General features: G+C 36.1%; 1 protein-coding gene across 1 annotated transcript in view; it reads right to left on the minus strand.

Annotated features, from left to right (window-relative positions):
* Window positions 1-6466, minus strand: part of cacna1ha (calcium channel, voltage-dependent, T type, alpha 1H subunit a) — a 107039-nt gene extending 100573 nt beyond the window's left edge. Inside the window, 2 exon segments of the mRNA XM_058769987.1 lie at window positions 3882-4218; window positions 6180-6466. Of these exon segments, the coding sequence (XP_058625970.1) occupies window positions 3882-4194 (313 nt within the window). The 5' untranslated portion in view covers window positions 4195-4218; window positions 6180-6466.
* Window positions 6467-19124: the final 12658 nt, after the last annotated feature.

A 19124-nucleotide genomic window follows, 5' to 3' on the forward strand; every position in this document is an offset into this window, starting at 1 on the left:
ATGTTCCAGTAAGCAGCATTTTAAAAGCAGGCTGAAGCAACAGTATCGGCCATCCTAACCCCATGTGAAACCTGTCCAAATTGCTTTTGGGGAACAGGCTGCCACCTGCTGTATCATTTGTAATCTTGAAGGAAAGTCCAAACTACACATCCAGATCGTTGCCCTTCAGTGACTTTGGCACAGATAAGTGTTGTTCTGTCATTGTTAAGCTAGAGACCCATTATCATTATCTAGACGCATACACACTGCGTCATAAAAATGCCATCCAGAGCTTTTACCACCCCTGAGGATCAGTATGAAAGTTTAAACTTGCATCATTGTTTACATTCGTGACCTGATCCATGAAGCTTGCGTGTGCTGCAGATCCAAAACAGTTCATAAATTTGCGTCAGGCTGTCCTTTAAAGGCACAGACGTCCATGCCTTTATCGCTTCTGTACATTTGAAGTCATAAAACAGTGAGAAGACGTCGACAGCAGATTTGTACGGGCCTTGTTAGTTCCACACCATTGTGCTAAACACTCTGCAAGCCACAGGCCTAAGGATATACAGAAATCCAGCTGAACTGATATTAATCCTCAAATGTTCCTCTAATCAGCATGCTTTGGCTGTGACTGACTCCTCTTCTCCATATGCCCTAGACCAATAAATCATTCAGCTTCCTTTCCTATAGCTACATTCAAAGACTAGAGGTTACACAAACACCGGTTCCCATCAGACTTCAACCAAAACAGCATTATATCTCCAAACGTCCACTCTGATTTCATCATTTAAACACAATACAATATGACCGTCCTAAATCAGAACGTACTGTAGGCTTATGATTTGAAGCTATAAGTGCATTTGAAATTTTCTTCTAAAATGAGCATTTTTTTCAGGCTCCTGTGTGTAGGTTCAGTAATTTCAGTTTAATGGCAATGAATAGGTTATTTTCTTAGCTATTAAAGTGAAATCACTGAACAAAAACATAGGAGCCTGAGAAAAATGCTCATTTTAGAAGAAAATTTCAGACGGCTTTTGCATCTGAACTCTTCATTTGTTCCTGTCTGTGTAGTGCCCTGAGTGGGGTTTCAAAAACAAGAACATGCTGAGAGACTGCAATCTCTCTCTGTTTTCTCTGACTCTAACCCCTTCTCTGCTAGCACAGACTTTCTTTTGTTTCTTTTGTGATGCACAACCCATGACCTATCCCACAGTGCCGAGCTTCATCGTCAAACCGAATGATCCACACCGTGAACACATGCTTCCATTTAATGGTGAGAAATTGCTCTAAGCGGAAAAAGATAAAAACCTGCAGCAAGACAAGCTGGCTTTGTGCTAGTGTACAGAAAAAAAAATTCCAGATAATAGAGGAAATGATACCGATAGCCATCATTGTTGTTTCTTTGGTAATCTGCACCTTGTAAGATGCTGAGCAAAATCTGAGATTATTACAACACTATGAACCCTCTTGATGATATTTGTCTCCTCATGAACATGGAAGCTCATGAAATCAATCTAGTTTGAATCCAACTGCACCCAGTTAAACAGTCTTTCTCAATTAGCACATCTTTTCTTAAAGAGATGTCACAATAATGAAAATTGTGACATTATTTTCAACCCTCATGTCACCAAAAAAGGTAAAAGTAGTATTGATTTGGACCCCATTTACTTTTTATTGTATAAAAACAGTGAAAGCATTATTCAAAAAATCTTTGTGTTCCACAAAAGGAAGAAAGCCATACAGATTTAGAACAACATGACAGAATTTTGATTTTAGAGTGAACTATCCAGTTAATACATTCCCCACCTGAAATTGCATGCTTCCCTACTATATAGTAGGTGATAAAACAATGTGACAAGAGCAGTATGTCCGAATTCACAGTATTCATAAAACAGCAGGTGAAAAGTATCTGTATATAACTTACTAGTTCCTATAAGATTCTGATGGACACTTTACTATTCCTGTGACGTGATGCAACTGGCACTGGTAGATCACATGACTGATGCAGTATGTCTGGACTGCATTCGTGCTACACACATTCATACTATACATAACATATTTTCAGAAATTCAAAAGAAGCACCTACTCAAAAGTATGTGACTTTGGATGCAGCCATGCACACGCACATGGCAACATGCCTGCACTGAACAGACTGAATGTTGTCACTGTGGTCCAGGTGTACGTCTCAACAGGATACTCGCATGGCAACATGAACATTGCACACATGATCTATGATCACATGATCCTGCTTAAAGTGCCCCTGCAAACAGGATTGCAAATTCAATTGTGTGTTTTGAGAGCAGCTCTTTTGAACTATTCAGGCTGACATTTTACAAAAAAAACTAGGCAATAATGATAATATATATATATATATATATATATATATATATATATATATATATATATATATAAGTGGAATCATGTTTAATTAATGTAATATTTCAAACCAATTTAGTCCCAGTTCTGCCATTGATGTCTACAATATGTCAGAATACGATTAATCATCACCTCAGTAAATAAGTGTTATGGCCTTGCAACACGTGTCTGAGGGCGGGAAAGCTCATGTATGACTAATCAAAATAAAGATGATACATACTTTCATCTGACAAGCATGCTTATTTGCAGCCTTCATTCTGCACTGCTACACTAATGCTAGCGTATTAAACTGACCCAAAAACAGCCACACAAAAAAAAAATCACTTTTTTGGTTAGAAAGCTCAGTAAAGCAGAAGAGAGATAGAAAGACAGAAGAATATAAATGAAACATAATAAACAATAATAAAACAAATAACCAGCAGTTTTAAAAATTGAAATTTCCTACAAATGGCTGATGCTTTCGACATTTCAATTTCTGTTGTTCAGTACATTTGTCTAAATAATCAGTGGAATGATGCAGTGAGGCACATTTCTGTAATGTTGCACACAGACTGCATGCTTGGTGCATAGGTCCTAATGGTGATTATAATAATCCAACAAACATTTGAGCAACGGAAGCTGCCATTTATATGCATTATATGCAAAGTGCCCCATCATGAAAAATGTAAACAACTCAAATAAAGAAGATTTCAACGGAAAATGCATTTGCACACGACACTAAGTAGTTCACCAAACGATCACAGAAATAATACAAATTGCAGTGAGGTTTTCCATATCCTCCAGATATCCCACAGAGTGCTTTCTGTAGCAGAACCACATGACAACAAATCCATTAAGTGTATATCTACACTAAAAATTGTTTGGGTCTAATTGCTTACTTTACAGCTGTCAGTCAAAAAAGTGATTATATACATAATGCACTTCAGACCACAATGTGGCCATCATAAATGTAATATGAAAACAATTGCAACCCAAAAGTAATTTGCTTTATGGCTAAGCAGCAAAAAGCAAACCACAAAATGGAAGGAAGTGCAGTGCACAAATGAGCCAAGCAAGTCCAATTCATCATTAAAAACTAGAAACCATAAGCATTGTATATAATCTAGATCATAAAGCAATATCTACAAAGTGCCAGGCTGCATTTTGTGCATCACTTCAGCAGTGAGCTTTTGCCGCCCCTACAGCTAATGAAGCTATTTATAAAATAGTGCTCTTAATTGCAACACTGCCAAAAGGATGCATCTTTGGGAAGCCTACACCAGTGGGAGAACGAGATCGGCTCTTATTTGCTGAAGTTTCCTGTCAAAATACACGCAGGAAGCTGCAAGCTGCCACGGCAACCAGCCAGCCATTCAGCATACACCTACAGATCTTAATTGATACCGAAGTCCTGTCAGGTCCAAGAAAAACAAAATAGAAACTGATCGATTATTGTGCATGATTAATGCCGCAGTCGTCGGCGTACTCTTCAAAAAACCACATACTTGACTTCTAAATAGTAGATGGAACATTATTTAAAGGATATGGGTTGCAAACCATCCTGAGACACCAGCTCCGCGGACGAGTGGTCTGTTTGATGCAGAAGAACACCACGGGCGCGAGCGCCGGGTAGGGGGGCTGCTCCTCCTCATCTGAGACCAAATCCGGAGTGGGGTCCCGGGCCCCGGACCCCTGTGCCTGAGAACTCTCATGGACGGGGATCCATGTGCTGCTCTTTTCCTCGTCATCTCCGATTTCCTCACTGGGACCGGGCGCCCGGTACAGGGCTGAAATGGGAACTCTTACCTCTCCTCTCTCCAAGTAATGAAAGTGTTCTCTCCCCTCGCCATCAGTCATGATAAAGCGTCTGACAATGGTATCCTACAGTTAACAGAACAAATATGTCCAATGAACAATGACTGTATGGCAAGCTGATTTAACAATTATTCCTTTATACTAACTAGCATCTGTTTTTATGTTCCCAGCATTTATTTTGGAATGCTAGTAATGATCTAACAGTAACTATTATCTCTTTAATTTCAGTATTAACTATTCATTAGATATGGGTACTTATTAGAGCAGCGACTATTAGCTATTCAGTTAAAAAATAGGACTTTTTCATTTGCTAGTAGTCACTATCTCAACAGTAATATGTAACTATTTGGTAACACTTTACAATACGGGTGCACAGATATGCATTAAATAATGCTTAACTAATGCACAGATAATCATGAGTTAATGTATAACTCATGATGAACTAAACCATTTATTAATGATTACTGCATCAGCAACTAATGAACATTCGATATGATTCAAAGATTAAGTAATCAATAAATTGTTATCAGTTAAATGCGTCATAATACATTAACTACCTAATAACTTATTTTATTAACTAATTAAGTAAATTCATATGTTAATTGCCACATTGGGTCGAAGCCATGCCTTTAAACCAGTTGTCTGCTTTAATTAATCATTAGCTAATGATTTACATGGGTATCATTATGTTATGACTTTAATTGTTGAGGCACATGACTATTAACTAATTGTTAAGTAATATGTAATTGTGGTTATAGATTTTGAATTAGTTAGTTAGTCGAGTGCCTCAACAAGTAAAGTCATAACATAATGATACCCATGTAAATCATTAGCTAATGATTAATTAAAGCAGGCAACTGGTTTAAAGGCATGGCTTCGACCCAATGTGGTAATTAACATATGAATTTACTTCATTAGTTAATAAAATAAGTTATTAGGTAGTTGATATATTATGACACATTTAACTGATAACAATTTATTGATTACTTACTCTATGAATCATATCGAATGCTCATTTATTGCTAATGCAGTAATTGTTAATAAATGGTTTAGTTCTTCATGAGTTACACATTAACTCATGATTATCTGTGCATTTGTTAAGCATTATTTAATGCATATTAGTGTCACTGTATTGTAAAGTGTTACCAACTATTTCTCTGTACAATGGTAACAAATGGTTGTCACTGAATTCTAGAGAGATCTGTAGTTTAGATGTCAACTATTCATAACTAGTATGTATAATCGTTGTTGCTGGTAGCATTTTTCTTCAGTTAGGTACTAGTACATACTTGTAGTCATTAGTTACTACTCTGAGTTTGTTCCAGCTTTACTAGCACAAATTTATTCGATACTATTACCTGAAACACTATCATAAATGCCACTATAACATTTCTTATTTGTCTTATGTAATGACTAGTCAGATGGTTATGTTACAGTTCAATTAAAAATGTTTTAGCAGAACTATATATAGTGACCAATTGAACAGATTGTCACTACTGAAATAAGTACTAGTATTTAATAAATAAATATAGCATCAAATGAATAATTATTAGTGAAATAGTGACTAGTAAAAAAACACTAGCAATTAAAAGCTAATATATTTAATTAAGTTCTAATAAAATATTAGTGCATAGGGTTAAATGTTAAATCGGCTTGCCATAGGATGTATTAAATGAAGGATATATTTGATTGTCACGGTTTTGTACAGTGAAGAGATAAGCGCTTGTCAGATGCATCAGATGGATAAATATCAAGCTTCACCACAATTTCCTAGTTTTACATAGGCTATATAAAAATAAAAGGGACCATGAATCGATAAATAAAGTCAATAAGTTGCTTAAAACCGTTTTGAAAATTATATCAGATACAAATCTGCGCACAGCTGCCGTGAAAAATAATGCTGTTAAGAATATTTATATCTGCCTACAGTAGGCTATTTCTTTTTTCTTTTCTTTTTTCTACAGAAAAGCATAGTGTGACGGAAATTGATTTTAAACACAACTTACAAAACAAAACAAATAAGTTACCTTATAGATAAGGAATTGGAGGTTCCCATAAGCATCTCCTTTACTTTCAGTGTTCCGCAGAAAAATCCGTTCTGGTAAGAGACTGAGACTCGCTGCGATCCATTTGTCTCTTTCAAATGCAGTTTCTGCCTCTTAACGATGAGTAAGTCCTTCGATTTTCTTTAAAATGAACAAATCTTGAGAGATTTATTCCAAAACATGTCAGAGTATCTCAGATGTGAAGCAAGAAAAGCCATTATCCAAAGAAAAAACTGCGAAAGGGTTTGGCGCATCTATGTTGGTCGGGATTCTCCCTTGATGTGACACGCCAAACTTCTAGTGAGCAGAGCGCGCGAGCACGTGACGCTTCCTTTGGCTTTACCCGCATTACTTCACACCTGATGTCCTCTTTTATCTTTGTATTAAGACTGGGTATCTTTAGACATGCTGAAAACACGCTTAGATGGGAAATAAACCTTGCAATCTTAAAACGCATTATGATATTAACTGTAGGCTGTACACAGAATAGCTTCAGGGGGGGAAACTGATACAGTTAGCCTATTGAAAATAATAAAAGTGAACGCATAAAGAAATTAATTCGGGTAAATCTGTTCAATATGTTCAGAGATACTCACCTTTGCTTTGTTTGGGTGCAAGCCTCTGCTTCTCATAAAATGCGTGTTTTTCTCTTGCCAGTCACTCAATATGTGTCTGTCAGATACCAAAACTCTGTGTTAAGTATTTATAAAAAATCTAGCATTTACGCCAATGAATTTGAGACTACAGAATGGACTCAAAGCGATTTTCAGCTCCACCTATTGAATTGTCACCGCAGTCAAGACCATTTTATGTTGGCGACAAAATAACTATATTTTCCCCATCACACATGTATTAAATGCACATTGCCATTTTGTTTTTGTTGCTACTAGAATCTATTTAAAGAGAGGCAAAACACTTTAAAAAAATGTGTTGGAGCTGACATTTCAGTTGTGACAGAAAATATAGCCATTGTATTAAATATTTATTAAATAACATTTAATAAAATGTATTAATAATAATAATAATATAATAAAATCATCAGAAGCTGGTTGACCTTGTTGAACTCAAAGCAGAGGAAAAGAAGACTTCAGGATAAAGAATGACTTTTATATTACCTGATTTTTTAAATGCTTTTAAATATGGTGTTAACAAAAAAAAAAAAAAAAGAGACAGCTGTGAAATCAGCTGAGAAAATTCAATTAAATAACATTGCTTGTTAAAAAACGAAACAAAAAAAAAACATGATACTTAATTTGAGAATGCTGCTATTATTGCATAAACTAAAATAGTTTACAACATCATCATCACTGGGGCAGTGCACTCAAAATCATACCTTTGTAATTTCTTTAGGGGTAAAGGTGTCCCTTTGAGGGTACTGCCCCAGTGACAAGATGTGGTACCCCTAAAGGTACAATTTTTACACTTTTTTTTCTGAGAGTGTAAGTTGGGCACATGTTTTTTCCAGTGTCCCAAGAATCAGTTAATTATCCATTTTTACAAAAAATAAAAAAAGTATTAAAAACGATAATACTTTACTATTGACTGGATGAAGATTTTGTTGTTTTTAACATTTCATAAGAGTTGGCTATAGGCTGGTCAAATATGGCATTACAAATGTATTCAAAGTGCTCTTACATTTAATAAATATCTGATAGGTTCATATGTTTCTCCGCAGTATCTTTAATAATCCCTGCATGCTTCCTATGGTTCTGAATAATAAGCCATTGTTTCAGCATAAATCAACCTGCCTGCAAAAGGGTTAGACGTACTGTAACCCCAATATGTCTTCAAAAAAATCTTGGAGAAAAGCGTTTTACACTATAAAGTATCACTGTTTCCATAGTATCTTGACTCTCAGCAAATTAAAGGGTTACTCCACCCCTTGACAGTGTTAATTGTTTGGCAGTCAATGGGACAGTCACAAGCCTCCCGGTTTTCATCCAAAATATCTTAAAATGTGTTATGAAGACGGTTTGGAATGACATGAGGGTAAGTGATTAATGACAAAATTTTCATTTTGGGGTGGAATAACCCTTTAAGTGTCATTTTGAAGAACACCTCCAATACATCAATTATTTCACACAGATAATCAATACATTTCTCAGAGGAGAATGACCTCTTAAGCTCGGGGTAAGCATGTGCTCCCTACTGATAACAGCACTGGGATTTTTCTGGATTTAGGTTGCACATGTGCTGTACAACAGCAGTGAAATATATATGGACTGAATGCATTATTGAGAGGCAGTGGGCGAGTCTACATGCTTTCCTTCCACGCTCAAGTTATCTTGTAAATGAGTACAGCAAAACATCATTTGAAAAAAAAAATGCATTTAATGAATATCACATGAGCCCAGCTACTGCAGAAATTCACAATACATTAACATCAGACATAAGAGATGAAGCGAAGGCATCATTTCATGTGCCTATCCAAAAACGTTAGCTTTTTAAGCTATTACGATAATAATGTTTGTATTATGTATATGATTATATGACATAAAAAAATGTCATATAATACATTATATTATATATTATACATACATACTATACATTCTGTGTACAAGTGTGTATATTTCTCATTTTGCATTCTCATTATTACATATCTCATATTGCAATAAGGAAGAGTTTGTATTAAGGAACAGTTAATTGCTAGTCTTTAATGACCTACTGAGATGTCAAACTCTACACCGTCACTTGTTTAATTGAGGAAGATAAAGACCATAGATCTATTGACAAGTCTGGAAACAGGTGTGCGTCTTAAATTACATGGAAATGGATTTGATGATTGCTGGGGCCAAGGGGTTTGCGCAGTTTGGTGAGCATCCAACAGTTGTGCTGTGTCAACTAAAGCTGCTCCAATATCTGTGGTGAGAGAATCTGACGGGTGCTCACAGACGGGGGAATGCGAGCAGCACTATCGACCTGTCAATCATCCCTTGGGTGGGATGGTTAATCCTGTCCCACCCCCAGTTGCTCCTCCGTTCCTTCCCTTTCAGCATTGCAATTCATTTAAAAGGATTCTAGAATTTTAAGGATTCTATTCATTTTACTGGTTCTTGCACAGTCAATAGTTGCAAGCACTATCTGTGGTACTGTAACAGGTCTATTTTTCTTTTCAAGATCTTTCAGAGAGGAGATTCAGCTTGATTTGAACTGCATATTTCAAGGGCTTTCTTCTTTCTACCTCCCAATATGCACTCATCAAGGAGGTACTCAAATATTGCTCTTATCCAAATGTTCTATCAGGTGTTCGTCACACTCGGCTCCTTCAGGCACTCAAACGTGTCGCGTCACTTCTATCTTCTGAATAGCAGCTGTACATACCAATCTGTAAAGCTGCTTTAACCCTCTAGTTTCATTTCTCCAGGCTTCGCATCTCATTATCCTGGTGGCTGAGGAGCCATCTGGACACGGTCACCACTTTTTGCTGTTGTGCTTACAAATACAGGGAGGCCGACTTAAGACTGTAGATCTTTTATTAAAGCTATTGATGGGACAGAAATAAGTAATCCAATGGGCATGAATTCCTTTTTATACAACAGGTACTAGGTTTTCTAATCTGTTTAATCAGAGGTACTACAACAGTGCTGATATTTAGTATAACAGCCTGTTTTCTTCTTCCCTAAATGAGGATTGAGCTGACTGTTTTCTTCAATTTATTTTCTTTACTGCGACAATCTGAACATGACTTGTGGGTCCAGAGCCAGTTTAACACAGAAAATATTACTAAGTTACAGTGTAAAGAAAAGAAACTTTGCAGAATCTAATGAGAGACTTCTTTACACAGACATCATGCAGATTTTCTTTTGTTTTGATCTTCCTGAATGCTTTAATCCTCCAGTACAGAAAGAGATAACTGATCTTCCAGACATATCAACAATAAAGTCGCAAATGCCAACATCTGTGGACAGAGTGATTACGTTCAATTTTTTGAGGATGAAATGGCAGAAACATTTCAAGCATCTGTGGGTAGAAAAACAGTGGTAATGAGAATGGCCTTCACTGATTCACTAACAAGCTGAGGCTGGAATAACAAACTGGAATGAAAAGAGAAGACAAAAATCAAGCTGATATTCATCCACCGAGCCACCGCCCCCAGGCAGCATTGTGTAGTCACAAAACCCAGAGCCAGTAGTCCTCTAGACAGAGGTTTTGCTTCATGAGCCAGATTTGACACTGTGCATCAAGTGACAACCAACCCATATTTAATCTAGTCCGGTTTTGTTAAATGTTTGCGGATGAGGGCATGTCACACAACCTGTTCATGCTGGCATCTGTATGTTTTGGCTGCTTCTACCAAGTGACAGATGAATTTGCACCAAAATACAGCAAAGTTTGATTGGACGCTCGGCCTTTGACATCATCAACTTTTTCCCCTCCCATTTGTGTTCTTATAAAATCCAACTAACCATATAATCATACATAGCAAAATAAAGTCTATATTACATTAAAAATATTAAAACAAATCCACCAGTAAATCTCATGAGTTAATAGCTGATTTTTTAAAGAAATTACTATTATTTATGTATAGGCTCGCATTCATTAGACTCTGACATAGTTTGTGAATTCTTGAAGTTGTGATGAAATGGAAGATCTTTTCTTCCATATTGTGACATGCATCCAAATGAAACGAAAGTTATTCAAAAAAGACAAAATATTAGATGGTGTTTTGCTTCTATCCATTGGTTGTTGACTGGATTTTGAGATGTTGGTTTTGCACTCACAATTGTGAGTTAAAAAATGAAACATATGCATCAATGAATTATTCATGATAAGATCGATAACATGCATTCACAAAACAGATTGTGTAAATTTGAATTTCATGCCGACTTAAATCTTTTTTCCTTTTAAACCGACTCTTAATATTGTATCATTCCTTATATTACCTCAAAATCTTGTAAATATTATTTCCTTTCTTTTTTTTGTTGCAGATAAAGCTGGAGGCTCAGCTGGCACTAATTTGTACAGGATGCTTTTCTTTCAGGCAGAATAGGGATACTGTAAAAAAAAAAAAAATTCTGTAGTTTTTACATAATAATTTTGACAGCTGTGGAATGCAGAGAAACTGTAAACACATTTACAGCAAAAAAACTGTACATTTTACAGTATAAAACTGTAATTTACAAACAATAAAATTTGAATGTAAACCAGTAAATTCAACCATAATTATTCAGGTGGTAAAAGAGAAAGCCACATGAAGAATCAAAGCTCGTCACACGTAGCAGAAGTATATACTAATATATAGAAGGTGCACAGGGTCATTCATGCAAACACAAAACACCATCATGGTAACACACGTGATACTTAAATAATGCAATAAACTTTCATTAAACAACAGAAGATGTAACATAAAGCCCAAATGTACATAACTGATAACAAAAACTATTAAAAAAAAACATGATTATTTAAACAAAATACTTTCAAATATGGAAAGGAATACAGAAAGGGAATTCTGGGAATATCAGTTTGCAGTTTTTGACTAAATTATACATTGATTTGTTCTTTTTTACTTCTAAAAACTGAACAATTAACAGCATTTTACTGTAAAATTACATGAAATGTCTGGTTAGATATTTTACAGTTTTTCCCTGTATATAGTACAGGAACTTACTGTTAACAGTTTTTTTCCCGTAGCGTTTTTACAAAATTTTACAGTCAAAATTACATTTACTTTTTACAGTGTAGACATGATGCAATCTGCACATAAGATCCCCGCTCTTGACCTTTGACATCAGCACCTAATTTCCCCAAAGAGCAGGAGGGGCAAAGGTGAAACATTCCACAGCGTATTTATACCCTTCATAAAGCCTATTTCAGATTTATTGGCACTGTGTGAGCTATCATGAATCTTTACACAGGGCTGTGGGGGAGCTGTTGGAAACTGATAAGGAGCTGAGCCCAGCTCCGGCACTCTTATGATGGCACCAAATCATGAACTAAATCATGAACTGTCATGTAGTAGTAGTAGAACCTGGAATGAGTTCTCCGGGTTTGAAGTGGGCCACTAATACTGCATCACTGTCCTCTTGTAATCTAATGTCCAAACCAAAGCAGGAAAGGGTCACCCATGGGTTTGCCCTTTAGATTGTCAGTAAGAAGGTCAGGAAGAGTGCAGTGTTTATCCATGAGCCTCTGGACCTTTAATACCACTGTGAATTTGAATACTGTACTTTCCATTAGGGATGGAACCAGCAATTATTATCTTGACAAAAGCGATAAAGTGATATGAGCTTGTATTAACCATATATTGGTTGTATTAAATATATATTTACTCTACTCTTCAAAAGTTTGTGGTCAGCATGATTTTCTGTTCTTTTAGCCATTGATAATAATGAGAAATGTTTTAGAGCAGCAAATCAGTGTGTTAGAATGATTTCTGAAGGATCATGTGACACTGAAGACTGGAGTAATGATGCTGAAAATCATACCACAGGAATGAATTACATTTTAAAATATATTTCTAAAACATCAAAAATTCTTACTTACCTCAAAAGTTTGAACAAAAGTATGCGTTATTGTTTATTTGACCATATTTCAACCAGTCTTTCTGAATAACCAAAATGTGGTATACCCACTAAGTCAATTTATATTTCATGAATATATGATTTTTTTAATGTTCCAAAAATATCTGCCATTCCATAAAAATATCAAAAATATATTAAAATTTCCTTTGTCATGTAACATAATGACTCGCTGCATGTTACAACATTGAGTTTGAGTATTAATAATATATTAAACCAAAACTGTTTCAACTATATTTTTGAGCTACCATATGAAGGCTAATGCACGTATGCCAAAGATTTTCAGAAACTGTATTATTAAAATTTTTAATGTATTTTAAAATAACTTAATAGATCCAGACACAAAGTGATCGTCAATGGTTGCACAATTTCTGTGCAAGTACAGCTAAATCTATTTAAATACAATATTATGGGCGAGATCCACAGCATCTCACTTGCTTAATCACTGTAAAACTAATCTGTCAGAAGACACATGAGTCACCTCTTCCCTCTGTCACAGCAGTTCACACTGCCAGGGTTGGACAGCATTTGCAAATCAGTAACTGTGCTGAGCGGTAATCCAAGGCTTTGAGATCTCCAGTGGGTTTTCTTTGTGAAAACATGCTCATTAAACTTGTGTCAGACTGGCCCGACTGCGTTTACTGAGTTGTTTGCTAAACACAATGTAAAAGGCACCATGCCGTCTCCATGAAACAAACCCCAGAGATCATTCTCTCATATCAGTCTCCGGAAATTGAAACCAAATCATTCTCTTTTTTTTTTTTTTTTTTTTTTTTAAGTAAGAAAGACTTTTTATTGTATGAAGAAAAAAAACTAAAAGTGGAATGACATGATGGAGAGAAAATTATATAGTTTTCTTTTCTTTTCAATATCAGAAGTATTCTACCGTCTCAATTTCACCAGCCAATGACGTGAAAAATTACATGTTATATGTCCATAAGACTGACCAAAATCTGGAGCCACTCTTGTCACAGAATTTAACTGTCCAAGATAAGAGGGATCCACAAAGCCACTATTCATCTCATTTCAATAATGTGCACAAAAGCCTGTCAACAGACACTGTCTGCCAAAAGTGAGTGATGGCCATTTCCTGGATTGGGCATGAGTCTAGTGTCTGTGTAATGAGAAAGGACAACGCTATACTTCCTTTAAACACTTTACAAGATAATTTTACGCCCGGCTCATATCATGACAAGGAGACAAAATGATTTATGATGCAGATTTGCAGCTCCATGTAACTCACACTCGACAGCAGCTTCCAGTGCATGTCTGTAATATGCACCACAGATCAAAAGGGTTACCCAGACAACTGGCAGGATCCCGTGTCAGCTTGTTAAAATCCTCTCCTGATGCAGACGTGGAAAAGGCATTACTGCAAATGCACGTTTTGTCCTCTAATGGAGCCTCTATATGAAGCTGCGCGACTTACCATAAAACCAGTGACATGCAGAGAAATTGACACGTTAAACATATGTGCATGTATGCCAAAATGACAAGCCCTGAGGTCCAGTGCAGGACTTAGTGATAATGACTCCCGCAGTGGGGATCTCAGGAAGAGTGACAATTTAAGAATTTGGGAGAGGAAAATTCACTGAACAGTTGCGTATAGCAGCACAAAAATCTATAAGAAGCCACTATCCAGATTAACCAGACGCTAAATGCGCTGAAACAGCATTGAGTGGTGAGCATTTAAATTAAGGCACTGTCATTCGTTTTCAAGGAAATTATGCTCATTATAGATTATGCCTTATTTACAAAAATGTAATATTGTTTACCTGCCACAATTAACAATGCGCTAATAACACCCATGAAAGCAGATGTTTGTGTGCATTTCCTAGTCTTCGTGACAACAGTTATTTATTAAATAATACAACCGGCATACATCTAGACAGAGAGTGCAGCCAATCACATTTATGGATTTTTAAAGAGGCAATACAGTATTATGAAAAAAGTATTCAAAATCCACAGTGTCATTTCTGTCACTTCTCATATTATTGTGTGATGGAAATGAGGGGGTGGAAATGACATTTAAAATATTTTAGAATAAACCAACCTCTTTGAAAGATATATTGTTATTCAGCAAGGATGCATTAAAAATTATTAACACTAAATCAATTTGTAATGTTGCAAACATTCAGATTTCTATTTTAAATAAATGCTTCTCTTTTGAACTTTCAATTGAATTCGAAAAAATGTGTAATGGTTACATATACAATACTTATACACTGGAGTAATGGTTGCTAAAAAATTCAGCTTTACAATCACAGAAATAATTTACATTTTAAATATACACTAAAATAGAAATCAGTTCTTTTAAATTATAATATTTCACAATTTGTTATATTTCTTATATTATACATTATAATAATATTCTCAACTGTTTTACTGTATTTTTGATCAAATAAATGCAGCCTTGGTGAGCATGAGACTTCCTCAAACACATTTAAAATACTGTCAATATTTATTAGTTAAATGTGTGAATGGAAAAAAAAAAAAAAAAAAGGCGGGGGGAGGGGGTGGGTACCTCAACCCCTGTAACAAAAGTCACGAAAGTTGAATAAACACCCAATTTTCTAAGGGAACTGCCTTCAAACAATGCAGACAATATGTCCACATAAACTAAGCTATCAGCAGATCATGCAAAACAGCTCGTTTAGAGAGCCGTGTCCACCAGAGACACAAAACACTGCGGTCAGCAATGTAACCCAGGGATTGTACCTACTTCCAGCAGCAGGGCTTTCTAATGGATTTCTTTGTGAGGTAAAGACATCAGGAGATCTGTAAACCTTCTGATTTCTGGTTCTGTGCTCAGTGTGTGAAAGCATCACACAAGGTGTAAGTTTCACATGAAAACTACTCAACCGAGTGATGCAATACATTTGCAATGGTGACACACACATTTAGATGGTGGATGAGTGGAAACTGTATGCATAAAACTACACACAGCATGACGGGTAGAACCATGTAGACAATGCGACTTTTATCAGTTTTTATCAGTGTGTTTATGTTTGCATGTTACTCATACTCACGACATACAGGGAGTTGTTGTGTTCACAGGCACACAGGTTTCGAGTCTCGTCTTGCTGGATAATACTGCGATTTTATTCCATAATTTAAATATATTAATAATTTTATTTGTTTTTATTCAATATATTGAAATATGAATATTTTTAGTGTTGTTTATTTATGGTTATGGATGCTTGTTAGTCAAACGCACAACATATGGGGAGTTGATGTGCTCGAGGGCACCCAGGTTTGCAATCCCATTCCCACTTCTTGTTGCGATCCCATTACTCAATTTAAATATATTGTGATTCCATTCCTAAATGTAAATATATTTACACATGTTTATTCAGTATTTATAAACATATGCAATAATTATACGTAACTATATGCTTTATAGGACTTGAATGGTTCAATACACACTTGTATCTGTTTAAATGCCCATGTCTGCAAGTAACCTAGTAAATACAGTAATTTAGGTCTTAAGTGAAAGCCAACAGCTGAGAAAGAAAACACGTAGTATACTGGATCCGGGCAGCTCTTAAAGTGACAGCAGTCTAATATTCCTGCTTAATCAAACAACAAAATAGAGAATTTTAAGGTGTCCTTGTTAGAGTGTAATTATACATTTAAGTACTGAGTAATATTAATTAACTGCATCTACTTACTATATGGTTAGGGTTAGGATTAGGGTTACTTGCATGTAAATATGCATAATTAAGTGTTATTATAATATTAAGTACATGTAACGTGTAACAAGGATACCTTAAAATAAAGTGTTACTGAAGAAATATATATTTAATTTAGACAGTGAAGAATATGCAGTGCTCATAATCACAAACACAGGGAGCTGTTATGCGCACAGGCACCCATGGTTCCAATTTGGGCTGACCGAGTCATGTTGCAATTCCATTTCTCACAAGTAAATACGTCAAATAAACCTTTAAAAATGAAGACAGAATTAAAATAGACCATGTAAAATGCATTCGTCCAGCTAAAGTTTTTCTTTTGAGGTCCATTCTGAAGTGCCGCATTCACTGCGAGGCAGCGACAATGATCATATGTACTAAATGCATCTGTTATGTTGGCAGAGTTAAGCAGGCATCTGGTCTTGCGGTTGGTGTATCAGCTGTTGACTCAGTGGACTGCCCCTGTTTGTGGGCCACTTGCCCAAGAGCGTCCAACAATCGTCATTACAGAGAGATCAAGCATGGCCTATTTGAGCCTCCTCGGAGGACGATCACCAAGGTTACCACAGCGTACAGCAGCCGAGAGATTTCTCGTCTCTCTAACGCGCAATAAAACCTGTGGTTTCCTGTTTGTGCATGTGCGCCGTGTCCACTCCAGGTGATTTGAGAGAGGGATATGGCGAACTCTGATCTGCTTTGCCTTCCTGAGCTGTCAGGGCTCGGAGATTTCACAGACTGTGAGATGTCTGCGCAAAGAGATCGGTGAGAAAAACACGCATTTCTTTATGTAAACACACCGTTTGGCTTGAGCCTGTGGAGGAGGGGAGTATTCAAGCTGTTCTTTGAGTGACAGCTTTTATCTTACTGCATTATCTGCAAGAACAGTTTTGACAGGTTCAACAAATGGGTCGCTTATGATACGTTATTGAAATCTTTGATAAAGCATTATGCTGTCAAAACAATATCATTGCCATTTCTGTTTACGCACTTTCCCTGATGCATTTTGCATCAATTTTTCCACTGCACACGCCATGACCCATCTCATATGAGCATATCGCTATGCGTATTGTCAATTTCACAAATTCTACATTTCAATCATAGCCATGAATGCATTTTCACATTTCATATCGAGCTCAGATATGCAAGTATGCAAGTACCAGTGCTGGGTGGTAACTGATTACATGTAATCTAGATTATATAATAAGGTTCCAAAAATTTAAGCACTAATTATATCATATTTTAAAATATTCGTAATCAGACTACAGTTACTTTTTTATTGATTACATAACTTCATACTATGCACATGGCCACATGACATGCAGGTAAATATATCATTTTTATTAAGTGTATTAGCTTAATTATTAGCTTTTCTTTAAACTCACAAACCTCCTACAGTTCCTTCACGAACCCCAGCTAATATAATGTTTAATGCACTTCATGTTGTTAATGGGATAGTTCACCTAAAACTGAAAATACTGTCATTAATTACTCACCCTCATGTTCTTCCAAACCTGCAAGACATTCGTTCATCTTCAGAACACAAATTAAGATATTTTTGATGAAATCCAAGAGCTTTCTGACTTTGCATAGACAGCAAAGCATAGACACGTTCAAGGCCCAGAAACACAGTATAAGGACAAATAAATAATCCATGTGACATCAGTGGTTCAACTGTAATTTTATGAAGCTGCGAGAATACTTTTTGCGCACAAAGAAAACAAAAATAATGACTTAATTCATCAATTTCTTCTCTTCCATTCCGAAGATGAACGAAGGTCTTACAGGTTTGGAACGACATGAAGGTGAGTAATTAATGACAGAAATGTCATTTTTGGGTGAACTATCCCTTTAAGAACAACAAATGAAATATGTTTTATTTGTCTTTGTATTTTTATATCAATATGGTACAAGATTATCCTATTCAAATCAGTGTAATAAACAAGTTAGGTCAAAAGTAAACTAAAAGTAATCAAAAAGTAGTCTGATATATTATCTGAAAAGTGTAATGTAATGGATTACTACCTACAATTTTTTGTCATGTAATTTGGAATCAGTAACAGACTACAGTTGGTAAGAAATCTACCTAGCAAGTACTGTCTGAGCCATCGATCAAGAGTGAACATTATCCAGCCCTCAGACCTCTCATAACATACTATTATTGGAAAAGGAAGAGGTCAGCCCTCAATAACACACACAGAAAGGTAACCAGTCTCTTTAAAGGCCAGTTTGTGAACTTCACGACCCTGAATGTGATTAGCAAACATAGTTTATTGCCTGTCTATAATGCGCTGGTCAGTATGCCATTGCCATGAGTAGTTGCCTGTCACCGCACCACAACTGAAGTGAAATATTCTTCACTTTGCTTTAATTAGTATTCTCTGATGTACACGTCTGCAAATCTCCACCGAGCATTATGGGAATACTGCATCACCATAGATACTCCTTTCAGCCAATGCTTTGTGTACAGAAGTGGCCAATCAAATCTGGCTATTTTATATAAACTATCCAGCTTTAAAGTATAGACTCAAGCTGGAAGTGTGTCCTCGACAGAGTGCCGTCTGATCTGCTGTGGACACGAGTGAGCGTGGAGTGGTGTGGAGAACGTCGCTCTAATGTCGTTGAGAGTTTAACAGCGGTGAGAGCTACAGTTATGGGAGTAAAGGGGCAATAATACTCAGCCAGGCTGCCTGCTAAATTGTAACTGTGCTACGGTGAAG

Source organism: Onychostoma macrolepis, chromosome 03 (genome assembly GCF_012432095.1).
Source record: "Onychostoma macrolepis isolate SWU-2019 chromosome 03, ASM1243209v1, whole genome shotgun sequence".
NCBI lineage: Eukaryota > Metazoa > Chordata > Actinopteri > Cypriniformes > Cyprinidae > Onychostoma > Onychostoma macrolepis.